Genomic DNA, 22,398 nt, shown 5'->3' with positions numbered 1-22,398 from the left:
AAAATGATAGTACAAATTTCAAGTGGTTGTTGTAAAAATTAAATATGGTAGTACATGGAAAATGTTACCTCCTCTATAATTCAAAGGTTCAATTTCAAAACTAGTGGAATGTGTCTGGAATGCTCACGTGCACTTATGTTTGTGCAAAGACATAACAAATATGTCTTTTTGTTTGTCTATTTGTTATATGACATAACAAATAATCTATTTGATACTGGATCTTAAAAATATGTATATAAATCCATCTTACAGATATTTTCCATTTAAATGATGAAATGATAATGTATATACATATTCACGAGTATGTATTACCACTCTAAGTAACTTGGTCAGCTACAGGAAATACATTAGTAACAATAGCAGCAGCATCAATAATAACAAGTAGAACAGTTATGTAACATTCACCGTGTTCCTAGCACTGCCCTAAGTACTTTTCACATATAACTCATTTAATCCTTACAACCTAGATATAGGTACTATTATCTCCCTTTTAGATATGTGGAAGCTGGGGCACAGACAGGAAAGCTAACTTTTCCAAACTCACACAGCTCATACGTGGCAATACTGGAACTTGCATCCAACTACTGTAGTCCAAGAAGCTACAGAGGGTGCCAAAAAAATGTATACACATTTTAAGGAAGGGAAAACTCTATTAAAATTGTAATACTCAACATATATACCGATAACGAAAGAAGTCGTGTTTGACTTCTGTAATTACAAGAGGTGCTCAAAATGGTTCCCATCAGCGTCCAGACACTTCTGATTACGGTGAACTACTGCTTGAGCAACACTGACCGGTGTCCAGTTGTATACATTTTTTTTGGCATCTCCGGTATACTCTTAATCATTAAATGATGCTGATTACCCCAATCAACAGGTAGTGGTAAAAATTAAAGGGTGGTAAAAATTAAAGGAATAACAGAAAAACAAGAGAGGATAAAATCATGGAACTGCAACTTAAAAAGCACCCAGACGTTTTTCTTTTGGGGGGTGAGGTAATTTCTCACATTGCAATTATTTCTACCACTGAAGAACCATTGGGTATCTAAATGTACAGTAACCTGTCAGCATTAGTACAAATTTTAAGGCTGGGGCAATAATGCCCAGGTCACTATTTGAATATCTGAATGTCTGAGTTTGTTGCTAAAACCATAACAGCAAGTAATGAGTTGTTTCAAGTTCAAATGGCATTTTTTCGTTTTCAAATCTGTGGTTCAATTTGATTCTCACAAGTAGGAAAATATATGATAAATGAGGACAGAGAAGTTAGGTCATTATTGATGAAGAGTTGAAAGGGAAACCTTGGACTCTAATTTCAGACCTGAGCTTTTTCCATTAAATCATGAGTTGTTACTGAGCGAAGAGCTTTAAACTAGAAACTATGCAAAATATGAAAATAAACACAGTACATACTGAATTTTAATAATTAGAATCAAGCAAAAAACTATCAAGATGACAGTAGTTTAGACACAAATTAAACACAAAGATACCAGAAGTTAACCTAATAAAATGAGAGATTTTTGAAACACAATAAAAGTAATTAGTTTATAGGAAGGTAAAAGTACAAAGAAAGAATACAGAAATAAAATATTGAAGATAAAAAATAGAAAAAGGAGAAAGTAAAAAGGAAAAACAAAGAAAGTAATGTTTGAAGACACAGATCTACAGATTAAAACCACATAAAGAGATGAAAGAATTGAAGCTAAAAATGGATGAAAGAAAATTAATTATTACTCAATAAAATCCAGCAAGAGCTGAAAAGAAATTTATATGTGAAGTAGAAAAACCCATTTAAAATCTAAATTACTTTCAAAAGTTTTTAAATCACCAGCTTTCTGAAAAATATTAGGAAAAAATGGGAAAACTGACATACCTTACGAACAATACTGTCTTCTACATTTGATTTTTTATTGCTGCCCTGTTTACCCATTAAAGTAATCTCTAGTTGACAAAAAGGCTTCGGTAAAATATCACATTGTGTAAAGAATTTTCGCCATTCAACAATATACGCTTTCAGCAAAGCTGTATCATCTTGATGGCTCAGTACTCGCTGAAAAAAAGAATTGTACCAGTTTGAAATAAATACAGATGCTTTTAAAAGAATACTAAAACATATTCATGCTATAAACTTTAAATATTTTATTTACTGTAAAAACTGTATTATACCCAAAAGAAATTAAAATATGTTCACATAGACTTATTGTGATTATTTCACAATACATACACATATCAAACCATTGTTGTACACCTAAAACTAATAAAATGTTGTCAGTTATATCTCAATTAATAGAAACCCTGCATCTGTTAACTATCACCTTCTTTTCCTCCCCTCCAACTCCTCTTTTCCCCACCTACTAAGCAACCACTAATTTACTTTCTGTGGCTATATATTTGCCTGTTATAGTATACATCAGTATTTTGTTCCATTTTATGGCTGCATACTATTTCATATTATGGATATACCATATTTTGTTTATCTGTTTGTCCACTTGACAGACATTTGAGTTGTTTTCACCTTTTGGCTATTGTGTATAATGCTGTTATAAATATCTGTATACAAAAAATGTTCACAAAAACTTGTGCATACTCACCAAGAATAACAGAATGAGGACTCAAACAAATAAAATCAGAAATTAAAGAGGAAACATTTTAATTGATACCACAGATATACAAAGAATCATAGGAAACTACTATGAACATTATGTGCCAATAAATTTGATAACCTAGAATAAATAAATAAATTTCTAAAAACACATACTCTACCAAGACTGAATAATAAAGAAATAGAAAATCTAAACAGACCAATTACTAGTAAGGAGGCTGAATCAGTAATCAAAAATTTCAACAAACAAAAGTCCAGGACCAGATAGCTTCACTGGTGAATTTTATCAAGCATTTAAAGAATTAGTAACAATCCTTAAAGTCTTCTAAAAAATAGAAAAGGAGGAAACACTTCCTTATTAATTTTATGAGGCCAGCATTACCCTGATTCCAAAATCAGATAAGGAAGCCACAAGAAAAGAAAATTACAGGTCAATATCCCTGGTAAATGTGCATGCAATATTCCTGAACCAAGTATTAGCAAAACAAATTCTACAGCACATTAAAAGGATAATACACCATGGTGAAGTGGCATTTATTCCAATACCGCAAGAACGGTACTTTGGCAAATCAATGTGATGCACCACATTAACAAAATGAAGGATAAAAATCATATGATCATCTTGATAGATGCTGAAAAAGCATTTGACAAAATTCAACATCCTTATATGATAAAAACTCTCAACAAAGTGGGTATAGCAGGAATGTAGTTCAACATAATAAAAGCCATATGTGACAAACCCTCAGATAACATCAACAGTGAAAAGCTGAAAGCCTTTACTCTAAGGTCAGGAACAAGACAAGGAGGACCACTCTTACCACACCTACTCAACACAATACTGGAAGTCCTAACCAACCAATAGGGAGAAAAAAAGAAATACAAGGTATCCAAATTGGAAAGAAAGATGTAAAACTGTCACTATTTGCAGATGACAAGATATACATAGAAAACCTTAGAGAGAAACTCTACAAAAAACTGTCAGAACTAAGAAACAAATTAAGTAAAGCTGCAGGATACACAATCAAAACACAAAAATCTGTTGTGTTTCTATACACTACTAAACTTTCAGAAAAAGAAACTGCATCAAAAGAATTAATTAACTATCAGGGAGGTGAAAGACCTACACTGAAAACTAAGACATTGATGAAAGAAAATGAAGAAGACAAAAAAATGAAAAGATATTCTGTGCTCATGGGTTGGAAGAATTAAAATTGTTAAACTGTCCATACACCCAGAGCAATCCCTATCAAAATGACATTTTTCAAAGAAATAGAACAAACAATTCTAAAATTTGTAAGGAACTACAAAAGACCCCGAATAGCCAAAGAAATCTTGAAAAAGAACAAAGCTGGAGGCATTAGGCTTCCTGATTTCACAGTATTACAAAGCTATAGTAATCAAAACAGTATGGCACTGGCATAAAAACACACAGATCAATGGAACAGAATGGAGCCCAGAAACAAACCCACACATATATGGTCAATTTATTTATGATAGAAAAGCCAAGATAGGGAAAGGACAATAGGAAAAGGACAGTCTCTTCAATAAATGGTGTTGGGAAAATTGGACAGCCACATACAAAAGAATGAAACTCGACCACTGTCTTACACCATATACAAAAATTAAATTGAAATAAAAGACTTAAATTTAAGACCTGAAACCATAAAACTCCTAGAAGAAAATATAGGTCTTAAGCTACTTGATATCAGGGTCGGCAGTGATTTTTTTGGACTTGACACCAAAAACAAACAAGTAGACCACCAAACTAAAAATCTTCAGCACACCAAAGGAAACCATCAACAAAATGAAAAGGCAACCTACTAACAAGAGAAAATATTTGCAAATCATATCTGATAAGGGGTTAATATCCAAATATATAAATAATGCATACAACTCAATAGCAAAAACAAACAAACAAAAAGAAACAATTAAAAAATGGGCAGAGTATCTACACGGACCTTTCTCCAAAGAAGACATACAGATGACCAACAGGTACATGAAAAGATGTCCAGTATCACTAATCATCAGGGAAGTACAAAGCCAAACCATAATAAACTCAAATCTCAAACCTATTAGCATGTCTATTATTAAAAAGACAAGAAATAATAAATATTAGCAAGGATGTGGAGAAAAGGGAACTTTTGCACTGTTGGTGGGAATGTAAATTGGTGCAACCACTATGGAAAACAACATGGAGGTTCCTCAAAAAATGATAAATAGAACTACCATATGACCCAGCAATTCTACTTATAGGTATCTATCCAAAGAAAACAAAAACACTAATTCAAAAAAATATACAATCTGCCCTCCATATTCATGGGTTCTGCATCTGCGATTAGCTGAATCTGCAGATGCAGCCCAAAGATACAAAGGGCCAACTAAGAGACTTGAGAATCTGTGGATTTTGGTATCTGGGGGTGGGAAGGCGGGTGCAGAACAGTCCTGGAATCCCCCCATATATACCGAGGGATGACTATATGTACCCCCATGTTCACTGCAATATTATTTACAATAGCCAAGAATATGGAAACAACCTAAATGTCCATCAATGGAGGAATAAAGAAAATGTGGTATATATATACACAATGGAATATTATTTAGTCATAAAAAATGTCCATAAAATGCCATTTGGAACAACATGGATGGACCTTGAGGGGATTATGCAAAGTGAAATAAATAATACAGAGAAAGACAAATACCATATGACCTCACTTATATGTAGAATCTAAAAGAAAAAAAACCACACAAAACAAGCTCATAGATACAGAGAACACACTGGTGGTTGCCAGACCAGAGGGAGGGGGCAAAATGAAGGAAGGGGATCAAAAGGTACAAACTTCCAGTTACAAAATAAATAAGTCATGGGGATGTAATGTACAGAATGGTGACTGTAGTTAATACTATATTGCATATTTGAAAGTTACTAACAAAGTCTTAAAATCTCATCACGAGAAAAAAATTTTTGTACCTATGTGATGTATGTTAACTAGACTTATTGTTGTGATGATTTTGCAATAATACAAATATTGAATCATTATGTTGTATACTTCAAACTAATATTATGTCAATTACACCTCAAAAAACCCCAACAAAAACAAAACTTGTACACAAATGTTTATAGCAGCACTATTCAAGACACAAAAAGAGGTAACAACCCAAATGTCCATCAGTGATGAACAGATGAACAAAATGTGGCATAGCCGTGGAATGGATTATTCAGCCATAAAAAGAAATGAAATACTGACAAATGGTACAACACAGATGACCCTTGAAAACACTATCGTAAGTGAAAGATGCCAATCACATTATATGATTGTATGATTCTATCTATATGAAATGTCCAGAATAAACAAATTCATATGGACAGAAAGGAGATTAGTGATTGTGCGAATCTAGTGATTGTGCTAATTAGTGATTATACAGTTTCTATCTGGGTCGATGAAAATGTTCTAGAATTAGTGGGTGATGGTTGTACAGCTTTATGAATATCCCAAACCCCACCAAATTGTATATTTTAAGAGGGTGAATTTTCTGGTATATGAATTATATCTCTTTTTTTTTTTTCCATATGATGGAGCCTGTCTCTCCCCCACTGAAGTTTGGGCTAGTCCTATGACTTGCTCTGACCAACAGAATGCAGCCGATGTGACACTGTGACACTTCTGAGCCAAGACCTGAAAAGGTCTTGTAGATCCACTATCACCTCAAAGACTGGTTTCCTTGAACATAAGGAACCACATGAGGGGAGAGAGGCCCAGATGGAAGCCAGCACCAAACACCAAGTATGTGAGAAAAGCTTTCTTGGACCATCCAGTCCTTGCAGTTCACTGCTGCCACATTAGTAAACTTAGGTGAAATCAAGTGAGCTGGTCCCAAAGTGCGAAACCACAAAATTATGAGCAAATAAGTTATGTTAATCTAAAAAAAAAAAAATCAATATCCTAATAACTTCCCAAGCATTGTATCTTTATTTTTACTTCCCTTTTTTGTTATTTTAAAAAATACTATAATAAACATTTCAATGCATATTGTCTTTCCTGTTTGGGAGATTTGGCCCTTTCTAACACGGTGAGCTCAATTGGTCTAGTAAATTGACTAGTAAAATAACTCATAAAGCTAGATTTTCTCAAAAGTTCAAAAATCTTTTAAGATTATACACCTGTCTCTGGCACTGCTATTCTACAATTTAACTGCTCTGAATTAGTGGCACTAAATCCCATCCTCAGGTTTTTACCGAGGTCTACATTCCAAACTTTACTGGGTCACGTTACCAGTGAAACCCTTAACATATTTTCTTCACACTAACATATTAGTGTGAAGTACATTTTTAAACATTTGTTAACAATATCTAAGATGATTCTTTATGAGCCCATTTCTAGAAACTGAAGAATAAAGCTCTATCAATTTGAAATAATTTATCTTCACCAAAAGTCACGAACGGATAAACTGATATGCTTTCCAATGCAAGTGGAAATTGCATTTCTAAATCAGCTTTGGAAAAACATAGTTTTGATTAAATTTTGACACTGAAACATTTAATTTTTCTAGGCAGATCTGAAAAAATGATTTATTTTCATTAAAATATAATTTCCTCTAAAGCTGTAATTTTTAAAAATGATTAAGACTGCAGAATTAATGGTGTTATCAATAAAGCACTTCATTGCATAAATAATCCCTAATATGACATCATATTGCATCATGGTAGTGGCTGCACACTAGCAGAATTAAATACATACCAATCATATACTTAATTTCAGTATCTTCCTTTAAGTCATGGAGAAAACTCATTTTCAATTTCCAAATGCTAAGCAACTAGTTTTTAACAAAGTTCCTAACAGATAACTTTCACTAAAGTTGTACAAGAGACACTAACACAAAAATTCAACTAAAGAATAATAAATTCTAGCTCTCCAGTTTTCAAACTTCATTCTTTAGAAAGTTAAATAATCATGTCCTTGGGCCCTTCTTCTAAGGGATGTATTAGTGATGCCAGAATTGATTCAAAATAACACTTCATCTTTACATTAATTTTCCCCCAAAAAACGTTGTTAATAGAGACAAAACAAACAAGTTCTTGAATAATTGATCTAATGCCTACATGAGCTTTGTCTTCATTTCAATAATATTAAATACTTATAAATATTATCAACTCAAGAACACTAAATTTCAATTCAGCAGCAGCAATGCAAAGGACAGTCCAAAGATTACACTGTCTTTGAGTTTTTGTTTCTTCATTTGTTTGTCTTGTTTCTTTGTTGTTTTCAGTTTTATATACCATACATCAGTGAAATTATATGGTACTCGACTTCTGTCTGATTTATTTCGCTTAGCATAATAATCTCAAGATCCATCCATGTTGTAGCAAATGGCACTATTTCATCTTTTCTTGTGGCAGAATAGTATTCCATTGTGTATATATACCACATTTTCTTTATCCAATCATCTATTGTAGACACAGACAATAGTTTCGTGGTTACCAGAGGGTAAGGGGGTAGATGAGCGTAAAAAGGGATCAAATACATGGTGATCGAAGGAGAACCGACTCCGGGTGGTGAACACACAATGTGATATATAGATGATGTATTACAGAATTGTACACCTGAAACCTATGTAACTTTACTAACAATTGCCACCCCAATAAATTTTAATTTAAAAAAAAGAAAAGATTACACTGTTAAAGAAGTATCTGGAATTGAAGAAAATTACTATTATCTTAAGAAGAGGTATTAGTTGTGAGGAAAAAATACATTTATGTGGACTGACATATGGCCAAAAATTATGGTAGTCTAAGAACATACAAAAAACTGAATTTTTTATAGCACCTTTTAATTGAGGATAATAATGTACTCTGGGGGAGGGGAACAACAAATAACAATCACTTCATTAAAAAATTTATTTAACAAATATGTCAAGAGTCAATGTGATATTTAAAATTACTTCAGAAGTCCTACAATCAAAATTAAAAAAAATTCTTTGAGTAAAGTCTTAAATAAATCTTAATATAAAGAACTTACTGCCTGTGCTTGCTTAATAAACTCAAGAATATCTTCTTTTAAAGCCTGATGAATTTTTGCTGGGCCTTTATCATCCCAGAGACAGACTGCATGCACATCCCTGTGAAAATGAAGCAGGTAAACAAATATTAACACTGGAAAAGAACAAAGACAAAACTCATGTTAAGTTGTTTCCATGCACCTTGCTAGAACAAGCTAAGGGTACCTGAATCCACTCATATGAACCAAACATTCTTTTTGTAAGTTGCCTCATAAATACAGAGGGTGCCAAAAAAAAAAGTATACAGATTTGAAGAAAGGAAAAAAAACTATTAAAATTGTAACACTCAATATATACTGATAACAAAAGATGAATACAAGTCCCATGTGACTTCTGCAATTACAAGAGGTGCTCAAAGTGGTTACCATGAGCATCCAGATGCTTCTGATTATGGTGAACTACTGCTCGAGCAACACTGACCAAAGTGCCTACTTGTATACTTTTTTTTGGCACCCTCAGTATATTTGTGTCTATATTTTCTTTGTCATTGTTTTCTTTAAATGTCAGCTACTTAGTGCATAAAACATTTTTATTTATAAAAATATACTCCTGTCTCTTAATCCCACTCCCCAAAGTGAACTACTATTAATGTTTTTTTTGTGTAAAAACAAGTATAAATCTTTTTAAGTCTTTAACACAATATATATAAACTATTCTTTTTTAAAAAAATTAGTAATTTAAATCCCATTATGGAGACTATCCTAGCTTCCCCCATACATTTATTACATTTAAACATCAATTACGACTGTCTCCTTTATTAAAAAAAATAAAATACAAACAAAAGCCCTCAGAAACTGGTATACAAAAGCTCTGAACTTACAAGGCTGACATATTTTATCCAAAAGTCATTCATTATGGAAATATATTTAATATTAATATTCAGAGTTAATTTCTTAATTACCAACTTGTATGAAGAGAACAGAGAAACATAACAAAAGGAGTCTTATATTAACGATTTTTTTATTCAAAGAATTTCCACAGTGATTTATTTAGCACCTAATGGAGCCCGTTATAAAAAATATCAAAGAAATCTAAATAAAACATCTCCAAAACTCATAACAAAGGCCAAGTAGTTCAATATATATTCAGATTCTTAGGAACATCATTAATATGTCTGCGTATTACTTTGAACTTGCTGTTATCATTTGTGAAATTCAGTTTAATAGTGGTACCTTGGGCCAGTGCCTACGATGCAGTAAGCACATAGATATTTGTTAAATAATAAATAGGTAACATCTGACTGCTTACTATGTGCCAGATTCTATTCTAAATGTTTTAACTCATTTAACCTTCACAGCAACTCTGAAGGAGTACTATATTTATCTCCATTTTACAGGTGTGGAAACTGAGGCAAAGAAAGGTTATATAACATTCCAAGATTACATAGCTTAGTATATAGTGGATCCAGGCAATTGGACTCCAAAGCCCACACCAAACCACCTCCCCAAATTTATTCTTGTAGTCCTCCAATCCACCCAACAAACAGTAGCCAAAGTGATCTTTGTAAAACTCAAAAATTACATCATATTACTTGTACTGTATTTAAAAACCTCCAATAGTTTTCCATTGCTCTTTGAATAAAGTACCAAATGGTTAACTGACCCCTATAATACCTCTGCAATCTCACCTCATGACTAAAGGAATCTAGAGTCTAAAAGAAGAAACTGATATAAAAATAGATTGGTTATAACAATATAGACAACTACTACGAGGCATATAAACACAAGATGATATTGGAACCCAAGGAGAAGGTGAAGGTAGAAATGAGAGGAAGACAGGAAAAGGGAAGTTTCCCTGGAAGAGTTGATTCCTGAGCTTAATCTCAAAGAACAGGTAGGAATTTACCAGGAAAAGATGTAAGAGAGAGGGGGAAATATTTATGTAGATGTTAACAATATGAATAAAGAACTGTGGATCACTATGGGGTTTGCACTGAATCATAAACAAATCATGTGGTTAGCAGGTGAAGTGGGGAGTGATAAGCAAGGAACTGGGCAGACTAACCCCGTTATTAGCCCCGTGTTCAATCACAGTCCTATTGTATCCATCACCTAAATGTGTCTCTCCAATTAGGACATTTCCTACTATCATCACGACCATATCAAAATCACCATCATATCTTACTTAGTTTATTGTAACAAAAACTAACATGAATTAACTGCTTACTATGTGCCAGGCACTTTACATATTTTGACTCGTGTGTTAGTTTAGGTTTTCTGAGAAGCAGATGTGTAAGAAATTAACTGAGGGAAATGCTTCTGAGGAAAAATGGGAAGTGAGCTGCAGGAAGCTGTGCGGTGATGAGCCTACAATGCTGGTCTGAGCCCTGGAGGGAAGAGTGGAAAGGAAGGTTGGGTAGCAAGAGTCTTAGACTGCAGTATAGTTCTAATCAAGTTTGATAAAGCTGTTGGAGAGTTTCGGAGCAAAAGTCACTCATCAGAGGAGATACAGGTCTCCCCGAAATAGGACTACCTTAGTATCCCTGCCACGTTCAAACCACTGCTGGGATACGTCAGAAGGGCTCAAACGTGACTTGCATCTCATAAGGCAACAGGGAATGGTGTGGTGAAAGATGTGGGGTTGGGAAGCTCCAAAAAAATCAAACTTGGTATTAATTTATTAGTACGTCTTCTCTAGCTCCCTTTTCTCAACCTGCAGGTATTCCCAGGTGTTGCTATATCAGGGATGAATGTCCTCAATACACTTTCTTATTCAAAACACAATACTACTCATACAACAGAACACGTGGCATCTCCCGGTCAACTTTCATACACATCTTGAGGAATGTATTATGATAATACCCTTAAAGGCCACTATGCTCCACTCCCTAATCTTATTCTCTTCCATCCCAGAAGTAACCAAGGCTGAATTTGTTATTTTTTCAAGTTTTATAACAGACTATAAAGATTTCTGAACTTTATAGATATTTTACCAAATAGTAATTTTTTCCAAATGATTTTTTTTACCCACTTATAGCTGCATACAGTTCTAGTTCATGCACTTTATCTGTTGTATCAAATGGCACTTCACATAAAGGGAAAGAGCAACAGTGAACAATAAATATATGAAATTAAGTCTGAATGGGTAAGAACACATTCTCTTGGAACATATAACCAAGATGCTTTAAAAAAAAAAAAAAAGACATGCTGTAGGGGAAATGCTTTTAAATACCTAACTATGTTAGAAAAATCAGGGAGTTGGGGAGTGGAAGAATGACAATGTTCAAAGATTTTAAGAGAGAAGGGATGGAACAAGACACATGAAGTAAGAAGTATCCCAAAGGTTTTAACTTCCTTGGATAGAATGGAAGTAAAAGGGAAATAGTGTGAGCTTGCTGTAAAAAAATACGTAGGTATTTTGCTTTTACTTAATAGTAATACCATAACGCCTTTGACTGAGAGTGAGAAATAGAAAAGTAACCATTAATGGAAGTGAACTTCAAATTAACAAAAATAAGGAAAAAGAAAAATGAGGAAAAAAATAGCATCTAATAATGTGATAAATTTATAGAAGTAAAAAGAGTATCAGTTATAACATTAAATCTAAGTTGAATAAATTATCCTATTAGAAGACAGTATGCCCGTCAAAATGACAAATATTATATAATTATAAGATTACAATTACATGAGGTACCTCATATAACAGGCAAGTTTATAAGACAAAAAGTAGAATGGAGAATACCAAGCACTGGGGGTGGGGGGACAGGGAATTACTCTTGGATATAGAACTTCTGTTTGCGATAAAGTTCTAAAATTGGACAGTGTTGATGTTTGCACACCAATGCCACTGAATCATGTACTTTAAAATGGCTAAAATGGTAATTTTTATGTATGTTTTACCAAAAAAAATTTTTTTAACTACCACGTATTTTTAAAATTACCAGGCAAACACAAACCAGGATGACAATATTAATATCATCCAAAGAGGAATTTATGGTTAAAAGAACTGGAGAGAAGAAACATTATGTATGCAATGATAAAATGCATTCATTATTTATGAAGATATCTCATCAGTCTATATACACCAGAAAATATATACCTCAAAATGTAAAGCAAAAATAATTAGATATGCAAGATCTTGATACAAATGCATTAGAATACTTTAAGACATCCTTATATCAGTTAGGATTCACTCAGCTGAAAAGAGCATTAAACTCAATTAACAGTGGTTTATATAATAATGATAATAGGTAATTTTTTCTTATATAAAAGTCTAGAGGTAGCAATTGCTGGTGTTTGTTCAGAGACTCACCAGGATCTTTCTCTCTCCACTCTGTCATCTTAGCATGTTAGCCTCTTATGCCTGTGACTGTTATAGGGAGAAGGAGAAGATAGTGCCAGGCACACTAGTTTAACTCATCTGGAGAGCGAAAACTTTTTTAGAAACCCTCCTGTAGACCCGTTTGCCAGAATTGTGTCACATGGCCACCCTAGCAGTAAGGGAGGCCACAGAAGTGAATATTAAATTATCCAGCCTCTATAATGGAAGACACACAAGGCAGAGGAACTGAGAATGAGTAGGTCTTAGCTAATCAATAGTGTCTATCACAAAATCTCCCAACACTTGACAATTTAGAAGAAAAAAATTAAGGACATAGAAGAATTGAAAAAACAACAACAATTAACAGATATGGTTTATTACAGATTCTTGCAACTCTCAAAAAATCATTTTTTCCTAAGAGCACATGCATACGTACAAAATTTTTAAAAGATATTTTTATAGGTTGTTTCTCTGATCTTAATACATAAATAGGTAATTGACAAAAACTTCACCATTTAGAAATTAAATTCCTAGATAATACATGGATTAAAGAAAAATAACAACAACAAATTTACAATAATCAAGAAAGCAATAAAAAGGAAAACACTTCATACCACAGAACCTATGATAATAAAAGCAATATTAAGAAAAAACTGTATGGGTCGGCTGGTTGGCTCCGTTGGTTAGAGAGCAGTGCTCGTAACACCAACATTGCAGGTTCGATTTCTACGTGGGCCAGTGAGATGCGCCTTCCACAGCTAGAGTGAAAAGCAACAACTTGACTTGGAGCTGATGGGTCCTGGAAAAACACACTGCTCCCCAATATTCCCCAATTTTAAAAAAAATTAAGAAAACAAAAAAATGTATAGCCTTGAATGCTTTTATTTGTTTATTTATTTTTAAAGATTTTATTGGGGAAAGGGAACAGGACTTTATTGGGGAACAGTGTGTACTTCAAGGACTTTTTTTTTTTCCCCAAGTCAAGTTGTTGTCCTTTCAATCCTAGTTGTGGAAGGGTACCTTTGAGCTTCAAGTTGTTGTCCTTTCAGTCTTAGTTGTGGAAGGTGCAGCTCAGCTCCAGGTCCAGTTGCCGTTGCTAGTTGCAGGGGGCGCAGCCCACCATCCCTTGCGGGACTCGAACCGGCAACCTTGTGGTTGAGAGGACGCACTCTAACCAACTGAGCCATCTGGGAGCTCAGCGGCAGCTCAGCTCAAGGTGCCGTGTTCAATCTTAGTTGCAGGGGGTGCTGCCCACCATCCCTTGAGGGACTCGAGGAATCGAACTGGCAGCCTTGTGGTTGAGAGCCCACTGGCCCATGTGGGAATCGAACCAGCAGCCTTTGGAGTTAGGAGCACGGAGCTCTAACTGCCTGAGCCACCGGGCCGGCCTGAGTGCTTTTATTTTAAATTATAAAAAATAAAAGAAATAAGAATTCAATAAAAGGACTAAACCAGAAAAAGAACTAAATAAATCAAAGAAACCAGAAAAAGGACAATAAAGAAGCAAATCATAAATTTTATAATGAGCATAAATGGAATATTCTTTCCAAAGAATTTTTGCATTTTTTCCTCTACTGTACAATTACTTTATACTTCATTAATTTTGGCTTTTGGCTTTCTGTCCTTCTACTTTCTTTAATTTACTGTTTTTCTCATTTTTTGAAATGAAAAATTAGCTCACTGACTTTTAGCCTTTTTTCCCAATAACATGTATTCTAGGCTATAAACTCTTTACCACTTAAGCACTGCTTAGGTGGATACAAGTTTTGATATGATGTATCACATCAAAGATATTTTTATAACTTGGTTACGTGAAAAGACCTATAAAACAGATCAATTCCTTAAGAGCCAAGTAAAAGAAAAATACGTAGGATTAAGGATAAAAAAATTAGATTTAACCACATATACAAGATAAGCATACTACTTAAAATTCTATGGCAACAAATTTCTAAACCTAGAGGAAATTGAAACGAAGTGTACAAATAGGTACTTTGTCTTACTCCCAATTTTAAATAAGTACTTCCAACCTATCAATATTGGGATGCTTGCTGATAGCATATTTACAGATGACCTTTATCAGATTAAAGAATAATCTTATTTTCCTATTTTATTTTGGAAAGATTATTTATCTTTCTGTCTTTTCTTCATCTACTCAGATTACTGATTTCTGACATGATTGTCTTTTTCTATTTGTTTTTTGAGTTCAGTTTTCATTTCATTTCCTCCGACTTTTTTATCTTGTTCGCTTTTGAATCTTGGATTCCAGATTTATTTTTATAACCCCAAATGGTTGTATGAGGACACTAAATTCAGTTTGGAGAGTTGTGTTTGTATTCTTCTGCTTCACAGTTGGTTTCTCTGGGACAGTTTTTATCAGCTAAAATGTTTTGATTTGTACTTTTTTGTACTTTTGGATGGAGTCTGCTTTTTTCTATTTATATTCATTTTATGGTCAAGAGCACCTCTTTCTGTTAGTTTAATAAAGTTCAATTTGTTTAATGGCTGATATTGTTAACGGTAGAGGAAAGGGTACCTGTTTCATTTCTGCAGATCCTTAAATCCTCTATCTACTTACCTGCTGAAAATATGTCCATTTTGCCATAAACTTAATTAAAAACTTGAGTAGGGACAGAATACTAGGTTCAAAATAATTTGCCTTCAAATATTTAAAGAATATGTTCCATTAATCTCCTGCATATCATTTGACTGATAAAAAGAGTGGGGACAGTCTGTTTTGTTTGAAAGATAACTTTTTTCTCTTCAAAAGTTAGAATTATTTTCTTTATCCTCGGAATTCTGAAATTCCTTAAGGGTATGTCTACGCATGACGTTCAGCACTTCCAATATGAAAACTTGTAGGGATGGCTGGGAAGGGATAAGAGTGTTCAGTCCTGGGAAATTTTATTCTTATACTTTCAGACTATATCCTCTCCTCTATTGTTTCTCTCCTTCTGGCACTCTTTTTAAGTAGAAGTTAATCTAATTCTAGATCTAGCTTCCATTTTTCTTAATTTTTATTTAATTTTCTGTCCTTTGCCTTTGCTCTACATTCAGGGAGAAGTCTTTGGTTTCATTTTTCAAATTGCTGACTTGGCCTTTTTTAATTTTTTAGCTCTTTTATTTTTTATTTCAAAGACCTTTATTTTGCCTATTTCATTTTCCAAAGTAATCTTTCTTTTTATACCTCTCTAATGATATAAACTACATTTTTTTTCTTTTTGGGGGGGGGGTATTTTTCTAAACCTTGCATCTAAGTTGGAGGTACAGTCTCTAAGATGGCCTCCAGTGATGCCAGGCTCCTGGTGTTCATACCTGTGTATAGTTTCCTCCTACAGTATATAAACATTTGTCTGTATGATCAATAGCATATCACAGAAGTGATGGTTTGTCACTTCCAAAATTATGTTATAAAACATCATGACTTCTACCTTGGGAGCACTGTCTCTCGCTCTGGGGAAAACAAGCTGCTACACTGTAAATGGCCACATAGTGAGAAACTGAGTGGCTAGTGAAGAACTGAGACCTACCAACACTCATGTTAGTGAACCTGGAAGGTCATTCAGCTCTAGTTCAATGTAGGCCTATATTTTTTGTAGAGCTTGACAAAAAATTTATTGTCAAGGTCTCATGAGAGACCCTGAGCCCAAATTTATTGTCAAGGTCTCATGAGAGACCCTGAGCCCAAATTTATTGTCAAGGTCTCATGAGAGACCCTGAGCCCAAACCACCCAATTAAACTGTTGCCAGATTCTGGACCCTCAGAAACTGTAAGATAATAAATGTTTGCTGTTTTAAGCTGACACATTTTAGTGAAATTTGTTTTGCTGGAATAGATAACTAATATACAGAGATATGACAAAGAAAGCAGGGAGACGGGGGACTACTGTAATCATTCAGATGAGACAGTGGAAAAAAGGCAGCTGGAATGGAAAGAAGTACAAGAGATATGTAATAAACATCTATGAAACCCAGTAATAAACTCAATATGAAAAAGTAAAAAAACACAGGAAGTTCCCAGTAGCTGTCAGGTTTTTTGGCTTGAGACTATGAATGACCAAAAGGCCACGTAAGGTCTGGAAGTTCAACTCAGAAAAATGATCTGAATTGCTTATATGGAGATAAGAATACAAGCAAAAGAAAAGAAAATATTGGAACTCTGGAGGAAACCAACATTGAAGTGGCACGTAAGGATGACAGCTAAGGTGAATGAGATGAGGCAGACGAAAGAGGAGAAAAACCAGGAGAAAGTGGTATTATAAAAACCAACTCAGGAACAACAAAAAAATCTTTAAAAAAATTATTTATAGTAAAGAGGAATTTTCTTAAAAATAAGGTTTCACAAGTTGAAAATAATCAATTACTTATTTTGGTTTCAATTTCACACATCAGAGTCAAACCAAACAACATATATCTAAAGCAGCAGTTCTCAACTGAGGGAGGTACTGCCCTGTCAGGACATTTAGAAACATATGAGGGCTTTTTGTTTGTTTGTTTCATTTCCAATAATGAGGTTAGGGAAGGGGAGCACACAGGGAGTGTCCACTAGACTTTATGAGGGTGAAGGACAGAGATGATAAACATCCCACAATATACAGGACAACCTTGTAGAACCATCCAAATGCCAACAGCACTCTTACTAAGAAATCATGACATAGATTGTGAGAAAAGGGGAGCATATAGTCAATATAGTTTAATAGCAATGAATTATTTTAGTACTTCAGATTTGGCTATATGTAACCTGAATGTTACTAATATGGTTAAATAAGCTACAATTTAGAAAGGTTTCAATTAATGTATGTTTTGCAATTTTGGTGATGGCATCCTTTAACCTATAAAGACTACATATTGAGCAACCTCGGGTAACCTCCAAGGAGAACAAGGATTTTAAAAAATGGTATGTTGAGGCCACTTACTGTAGCAAGTACAAGGTTATTAACTATTTCTGCTAGAAACATACTTTTAAGCAAGGAACACCATTACACTATGCTCCTGTTCCCAGTCAGGATGCACAGAGAACAAGCATTATTCTAGATGATAAATCACTACCAACACAAATTAGCAAAAATAAAACAAAAACCCCTACCACAATCAACATATTATTCATAAAAGTTTAATCAAATAATTTTAGAAAAATACATGGATACATGAATGCTATGACATTTTAAAAGGTCTCAGCTGTATTAAACTCCAATTTCTCAAAAGACAGAATCATGGATATAAGTTAATTAATATTATGCAATGTTCTACACTAGACTATTTTCTTATGTGATAAAGAGAAAAAATGAACACAGCAGCTTAACATGTATAGATTATTCAGTCACACACCTACAACTCATTGATACAGTATTTATTTCACCAGTACACACACACACACACACACACACACACACACACACACACATTATAACAGGACCGAGACAGCTCTCCTTAGGAAGACAAGGTTGTAAGGCTGGTCCTTGGCTGGCCTCTGGGAACTGGGATTTTGGGAGAGTTCTCACCATTTCCTGATAAGAATGGCTCACTGTACCTACACTATCTATGTAAAAAATGTGATTTATGTAGAACACTTGCTTTTTGTTTAGGAGTCTGGAATTTTGGTTCATGTCAGGCAGAGGCTGCGTGTGTGACCTGTCCCCAGTAAAAGCATTGAGTCTTTAATGAGTTTCCTCGGCAGACAGCATTTCACACATGTTGTCACAATTAATTACTGGAGGAATAAAATGTACCTTGTGTAACTCCACTGGGAGAGGATGCTTGAAAACTTGTACCTGGTTTCCCCTGGACTTTGCCACATACACTTTTGTGGCATTTTGTTTTATATCCTCCCCTGTATTAAATCATAGCCATGAATAAACTATATGCTGAGTCCTGTGAGTCTTCCCAGCAATCACTGAACCTGGGGTGGTCTTGAGGCTGCTTATATGGTTGGTGTCTGAGGTGCGATTCACTAGAACTGATTCATTGGAGCAGGTGAAAGTATTTTTTGGGAAAAGGGAAAATGAAGGGGTAGGATGACAAACCTTTGCGGCATGCATGGCTATGAAACAGCAGCTGAGTTGGTATCTACTGCGAGGGCTACCTATGAAATTTTAAAATGATAGATCTAACCCCAGAAGAGTTGGCTCACTCAATTCCCTGGCTGTTTTGGCCATGCTGACTAAAGTGATATGAGAAAAAGCACTGTCTGGGTGACACCTTTGGTTTTCGTTCTCGCCTCCAAGTAGGAGGAGGAAAAGGCCCGAAAGTTCCCAAAGGTAAGCTTTAGGTGGACCAAAAATGTTAAATGTTTGTGTTGCTCTTTCCTCCAAGCATGAGGAAATAAAATAAGAGTTAAATGAGATCCCAGGACTGGAGAAAGCTTTAGATAAACCAAGGGAGAGGGAAACCACTCGGGCTGGTCATGCGGCCTAACAGCTCCCTGGCATCAACCTCCCCAGACCCCTTGCACACCAGGCAGGATCTCCCAGAGCTACAATGTTATTACAAATGCTGGCTTTTACTGCTGGCGTTTGAATACATTTGTAACAGAAAAAAGGCGCAGGAGAGGTTTAAAAGATGGCTTTGTATTTTGTGGCTGTTGCATCTGGATATATAATAAAGATATAAAATACAAGCTTGCACTTTCATAAATGCTAGAGGGATCATATCAATCAGGAAAAGGTGCAAAATAAAAAGTTAGTAAGACACAACTTCCTTGCTTTTCACTACTGGTGAGGGGACTGGAATTGAAACTGTTTAAATATTGGAAACAGAAAAATCTCTGTAATGGATGTTATTTACCATTATTTTTACCTATTGGTATTTCTGAGAAAAGGGAGACAGGATGAAAACTAAGAAAATATCTAGAAAGCTATAAACTTTTAGAGTTTTAACAGTTTTTTAGTTGCTACTGAGCTCTTTTGAAAGCAGATGCCTGACCCTTAGAGGCTGATGATCTTCCAGCCTGATGTGCAAATTTTTAAGTAGATCGATTTAGACTCTAAGATTGACAAGATAAAATAAAATGAGCTTAAAAAAGTCTTGCTCGTCACTTGGACTTGGAATATGACTGCCTCTTTTGCCTCATTTTGGCTTTGTTGATGCTTAAGAAAAAAAGTCACTAGCCTTTTTGGAAACCTGAATTCACAGATCCTTTCTCACTGGATGTGACTCTAAGCTGAAACCTATACTGTCTGATATTGGGCTGTTTAAACCGCACTGCAAGCTGTACTGAAGTGAAAGCAGGCGTATGCTCAATGAACAGGACTCACTCCAGGGCTGCTGAAGATTTAAGACACCCTCTGTGCAGCCATAAACTGGAAACATCATGCATTCTGGTTGGCCCATCAGAATCACTTACCTATCAGATACCCACAGAAAAGGGCTTAATCTCTAATGGGGCCATCTGAAATCAAGCTGCTGATTGGTTCTCATACAGAGGTTAAGTACATCCCTAATTTGTGGTTACTGCCAAAAGCTGCAGGCTGGGAAAGGGCACTCTGCTCACTCCTTATAGACTGGACTCTAGATCCCGCCTCATGGACGTCTCACTGCTACTGACTTATGTTTAGCTTTTTTTCAACAATGTATTAATAGCCTGATTCTATTTCCCTCACCTTCATGTGACCCCTCCTGTACACACACCTTAGTAAGGAAACTTGGTTATTAAACACAGTTGTCTTCAGAAAAGAACGGATCTTTTCTAGGTTGCTCACTAGATAAAGAGCTGGTTGAAAGAGGTGGGAGGTGACATAAACCGATTCTGAAAATATTTTAAAATTTGAGATTTCATCTAGACCAATTCCTAAACACAACATGTCTTTCTACTTAGGTTGTACAAAAATGTCTTTCTGTAAAAATGCTTTTGTTCCTCTTGCAGATCTGGGTAATTGGCAAAAAATGAATAGTTTTCATCACTGAATTGGACATACTAATTTTATAAAAGAAAAAACAAAACTCAGCACTAGAAGAGGACGACATTAATGATATTTGTTTTTCAGAACTATTCTTGAAAGCTTCCCCTTTTCCTGAAGAAAATCTGCTGGCGTTGGCTTTCCATGCTGCTGTGAGTGCTCTGAATTTAAACTGACTGCCGAGCTTCCAATCCCACCTACCAGTGCTCTGAGAGAGCAGGAAGCAGCCCCAATTCCTATACTTTCCACACAGAACACCTCTAAATGTCATCCACACTAGCAAGGCAAATGAACTGGTGTCACAGATAAATGAAACCATGTGGAACTACCTGCCTCCAGACAGTCCGTCTGAAATCAAGGCACAAACTGAAATAACTGGACTGGACTGGGAACGCTAGAGCGTAAAGCCCCAGGGGAGGAGAGCACTGGGGGCCTTGTTAACCTACACTATCTGACTCATGTATGTCTCATTTGAGGGATACCCTAAAAACTGTAAACTTGTTGTTCACAGGGGTACCACATGTACCCTCTGAAATTATGCTTCTTTACGTGGGGACCTTGACTATCATGACACTGCTTCAACAAAGCCCTCACGTATGCTTAAACTTATGGGCCAGAGTTGTACTTTGCCTGAACTGACACCTCAAGGCATGTAAAAAAAGGTCCAGGTAGTAACTGAAGGAGAAAGCCATCTAGTTTTCTAAGATAAACCCCATGGTTGACGGGATTTATTAATTAGCTACCATACTTGGCGATGTATAATGCACTCCTGTGTATAATGCACACCCATGTTTTTGGCCCAAACTTTCAGGGAAAAAAATAATTCATTTTAATTTTATAATTCACATTTTTATTTGTTTACATTTAGGTACTTGCTTTTTGTATTATAAGGGAATCATTCATTTTTTTTAACATATTATGGTACAAGAAATTTTATGTAAAAAATCATTACAAAACACAAGAACAGATACAAGGTACAAGAAATTTTACATACCGGTAACAAATTTGCGATAGTTATATGTCATAGAAGGCCAGGAACTCTTCATCGTTGTAAGTTCATCATAAGTTCAACAAAACTGATAATCATATTCCAGGGTATTATTTTGCATATGGAAATCGTTACTGATTTCTAGAGTGACACTTTTAACTCATAAGTATAAATAAAAGAATTTTAAAAATTTATATAGATAAGGATTAGTGCTACCCATGTATAATGTACATCCTTGTTTTTCCCTCACAAATTTGGACAAAACAGTGCGCATTATACACGGCAAAATACGGTAAACCCAGGGCCTCTAAAAGGTATAACTGAGATCAGTATTACAGGTTGGTCTTCTTGCCTTCCTGTGTGGAGCCCTACTGATAATAGTTTTTCTGTAAAGACATTTGACCAAAGGCCAACAGTTAACATAGCAGAAGTGAGACTGTATTCCTTAGGAAAGGCTTCTTGGCCTTGGCTGGCATCTGAGAACTTCAATGGTCCACAGTTTCCTTCACTGACATAAAACTTTCCTGAAATGATAAGAATGGCTCACTGTGCCTAAACTCTTTGTATAAACAATAGAGTTTACACTGAATACCTGCTCTTTT

The 22,398-nt window shown here is 35.0% G+C and overlaps 1 protein-coding gene across 3 annotated transcripts in view; it reads right to left on the bottom strand.

The window, feature by feature from the left end:
- The window catches only part of CUL5 (cullin 5), an 88,565-nt gene that overhangs the window by 44,184 nt on the left and 21,983 nt on the right, over positions 1-22,398 (bottom strand). For all 3 annotated transcript variants that reach the window (XM_081063542.1, XM_081063543.1, XM_081063544.1), the window contains 2 exons: positions 8,617-8,716; positions 1,874-2,050 (listed from right to left, as the gene is read on the bottom strand). In XM_081063542.1, coding sequence (XP_080919668.1) covers positions 1,874-2,050; positions 8,617-8,716 — 277 coding nt within the window. The remainder of the gene's footprint in view (positions 1-1,873; positions 2,051-8,616; positions 8,717-22,398) is intronic.

Source organism: Rhinolophus hipposideros, assembly GCF_964194185.1.
Source record: "Rhinolophus hipposideros genome assembly, chromosome: 10".
In the NCBI taxonomy this organism is placed as follows: Eukaryota; Metazoa; Chordata; class Mammalia; order Chiroptera; family Rhinolophidae; genus Rhinolophus; species Rhinolophus hipposideros.
This window is presented reverse-complemented; position numbering and strand designations above follow the sequence as displayed.